The following is a 3,737-nucleotide window of genomic DNA, read 5'->3' on the forward strand; positions in this document are numbered from 1 at the left end:
GTGGTTAAAAGCAGGAACAAGAAACACAATTAAGCTTAAATTAACCCAAGGTTCAGCTGCAAGACTAAAAACCTGACAGTCCACCAGATTTAAGGTTCAGGACAAGTTCAGCTCAGTCCAGCCTGTCCTCAGGGGGACAGGAAGTCCATGGTCCTGCAGAGCTGCAGTCACTGTTTGAGCTTCACTCTTTGAAAAAATTAAAAAAAAAACTTTTCTAAAAGTCCAGTTGTCTCTGGTAGCTGTCTTTTGGTTCTGTCTCCATCAGTTGTCTCACAGAGGACGACTCAGGATAAGTTTGTCCCACAACAGAAAGGGTTGCCGTGATGACAGCCAGGACATTAGGACCCTGAGGTGGGCTTGCGTTTCCTTCAGAGCAGAAACAGATCAGGCAGGAAGAAACAGAGCGAGGTCAGTCCCACGCCTCTGTCTTCAGGAGGCGGGGACAGTCAGGCAGGTTGTCTGGGAGATAAGGGCGTTGCTGTGGGGAAGGAGGCGGAGCTCCGCGGCGAACCGAAGGGGGGGAGGGTCGACGGGGGCTGGCCAGCAGGTCCCCGTTGTGCAGCTTCCACAGCAGCTCCTCRTTCTCCATGGACAGACGCTTGTTGACCTTTGACTCCTTCTGCAGCGTCTGCTGGAGGACGGCCTGCTCCGAGGACAGCTGCTTGGACAGAGCAGCATGTTTGTCCATACGGGCCTTGTAGTCTTCGTTCTCCTGCTGGACCTTCTTCAGACGCTCCTCCAGCCTCTCGTTGGTCTCCACCAGAGTGTCCATGTCCATCAGCTTCTTGTCCTTCAGGTGCAGCTGGTTGTTCTTCATGTCCAAGACCACCTTCAGGCTGTCCAGCTCCTGCTCCAGGTACAGGGTGTGGGAGTCCTTCGGGTTTTTGTCGCTCGGGATTCGCTGCCTCCTCTCTTCCTCTGCTCGCAGTTTCTTACTCAGTTCCTGGTTTTCTGCTGAAAGCTGACAGATTTTCTCAGAGAGAGACGTTTCTGTCTCCTTCAGGGTCTTCTGCAGATCCTCCAGGTCGCTCCGCTGGACCCTCTTCAGCTCCTGGATGCAGTTCTGRTAGCCCTGGTCCAGAGACTCCACCTCCTGATTGTGAATCACTTCCTGGTTCTTCTTCTCTCTTTCATGTTTGCTCCTCAGCTCTTTCACCTGCTGCTCCATGAACAGGCGACACCTGTCGGCCTCCTCCTGGTACACCTGGTGGACCTTGTCCCACTCTGTTTGGTAAAAACTCTTCAACCTGTTCTCCAGTTGAACCAGGTCCTCCTGATGCTTCGCCTCCAGCCGCCTCAGAGCCTCCTCCTTCTCCTCCTGCAGCTGCTGGCAGGTCTGGGAGGAAGCCACCAGCTGGTCTCGGAGMTTCTTCACCTCCAGCATCAGCTCCTTCTTCTGCATCAGGGTTTCTTCTCGCTGAAAGATAGAAAATATTTAGTTAAAAACACAAAAACTGACTGAATTTCTGCTGAGTCAGCATTCACTCTGAGGTTTTAGCTTCTAACTCCTTTGGCTCATGTTCGACTGTTTCACCTATGGCTTATTCAAACATTCAGCTGATCCTGAACATCCAGAGTTCCTCTTAAAACAGTCAGACCTGAAACCAAAGAAGACCTCAAAGACCCTCAGGAAGTCTGAAGACCTGCTGGTCCAGAACCACTTTAATGTACCTCAGGAAGGTCCAGGTCCAAAGACCTGCTGGTCCAGAACCAATTTAATGTACCTCAGAAAGGTCCAGGCCCATCTTGCTGGTCCAGAACCACTTTAATGTACYTCAGGAAGGTCCAGGTCCAAAGACCTGCTGGTCCAGAAAAACCGGGTTTAAAATCCTCTCAGTGAGCTCGACCCATGTTTGGAATTTCAGCAGTGTTTACACAACACCCGCTCTGGACCTGGACCAGGTTTTACTCTGACAGAACTCCAGTGACCCGTCAGCAGGAAACTTTGATCTTTTTTCTCTTGAAAAGCTTGTTTTTCAGGAAAGGATCCAAACAAATCTTGGTTCAGGTGTTCAGATGTTAGCCCCGCCCACCTGGCCCACCGTGGACGGGCCTGAGGATCAGAACCGAGCACATTCTGACCCAACTCTCCTGCAGGAGGYGGCACCGGGAACAGATCCGGGTTCAGATGAAAGAGATCAAAGATAAGAGATGAAAGAGCTGCAGAAATCCTGGTCCACACAGACCAGGTCGGGCTCACAGAAGCAAACCAACCTTTTTTTTCTTCTTACGGCGGAGCTGAGAGATTCTTCTTGGTTCTGATCGGGTTTTACTCTCCGTAGAGCCCATTTCTGTCTGAACTCTGACTCAGCAGACACAAACTATAACCTCCTCCTGTACCTGTCCCTCCTGCTCCTCCTCCTCCTCCCCACACTCAGAGCCAGCAGGAGGAGGAGGAGACTGACGCAGGAATGTCAATAATTCCAGACCCGCCCTCCTCCCTCCCTCTAGTCCTGATCGGACCTGTGGGTCTGCATTCAGCTCATTCCTCCTTTGTTGAAATTTGAAATTTCTGGTGAAATTTCAATACAAAAAATAAATAAATAAAAACTAAAAATGTTTCAAATTAAATTCATTTTAAAAGAAAACTTTCTAAAGTAACAAAGATCTAAAACATCCTGAAGAACCCATTTAGGTTCTGGTCTCACCCTGGTCTTTATTCTCCACTTAAACATAACATCATGATGCGTTCACTGAATGCAGGAAATCTGAGCGCCACTCATCTTTACTGTGTTCAATTATTTACTTAAAGTTTTTAAAACTGAGAGGAAAGTCAAACATTTTTCTGAAGGAATGTCAGGGGTCCAACCAGTGCCCCCCAGGTCCACCTCAGACCCCCAGTCCACCCAGCCCTGGGGGGACAGCAGCTCCCTGCAGCAGATTAGATAAAACATTCCAGCTGCAGAGAAACTACAGAGTTCAAATCAGCCTTCAGTTCAGACAGCAGCTGCAGAACACTGATCTGTGCACGTGTGTGTGCACATGTATGTGTGTGTATTTAAGGGTGTGTGTTTGTGTTTTCAGAACTGCAGATTAGAACTGAGACAATCATCAACTTTCCCTGCGACTCAAGGAGATAAAACTCAGATGTTTGTGTCGAGTTTTAAAYCAAAACTCTGGAGCCAGAAACAAAAAGAACAGAACTGAACAGAACCGAATAGAACCGAACAGAACCAAACCAATCTGTATGATAAAAGCATGACTTTTTTACACCTGATCACATCTGACAGCAAGGCTTTTACTTTTAAATCTGCAGGAAGTTTAAAGAGATTTTCCCCACAGATGAGGGTAAGGCCCTTTCCCAATCAGTGGCCCTCGCCCTACTCCCTACACACTACACTCGCTGTGAAGCACCCTCGCAGCTGAACCGAGTCCCCTTGATGGCGCTGTATACACCCTCCTCTTTTGAGACGGGCTCTCTCACACCACTGGAACAGGAAGCTGTCATCACCATGGTAACAGTCCAACCTCTGGCAGCGGCTGAATGCAGGAGAACAGAYGCTTTTTTTAAAAGGACCAAAGAAAATATTTAATTAGGCCCACATTTTAGAGAGTTTTCAGATATGACTGTTTTTGTAACAAACACAGTGTGATAACTTGTCTATTTGCACTTTTAACATTTTTTAATCTGGGGTGGAGAGGAGCAGACAGCCAAGTCTCGGCCCGGGCCGCATCAGGCCAACCGGTCAGCCCCATGCCCCAGCGAAGCCACACCCCCGACCCACCCCCACACACCG

At 49.0% G+C, this 3,737-nt stretch overlaps 1 protein-coding gene across 1 annotated transcript; it reads right to left on the reverse strand.

Moving 5' to 3' along the window:
- Window positions 1-6: 6 nt before the first annotated feature.
- On the reverse strand, window positions 7-1,413 carry LOC106521353 (microtubule-associated tumor suppressor 1 homolog A; the record flags this gene model as incomplete). The annotated part of the gene is given in 1 exon segment (XM_014013888.1): window positions 7-1,413. A coding segment is annotated over 1 exon segment (1,004 nt), but the record flags the coding sequence as incomplete, so codon positions are not given.
- Window positions 1,414-3,737: the final 2,324 nt, after the last annotated feature.

This window comes from Austrofundulus limnaeus, unplaced genomic scaffold (assembly GCF_001266775.1).
Source record: "Austrofundulus limnaeus strain Quisiro unplaced genomic scaffold, Austrofundulus_limnaeus-1.0 Scaffold108, whole genome shotgun sequence".
In the NCBI taxonomy this organism is placed as follows: Eukaryota; Metazoa; Chordata; class Actinopteri; order Cyprinodontiformes; family Rivulidae; genus Austrofundulus; species Austrofundulus limnaeus.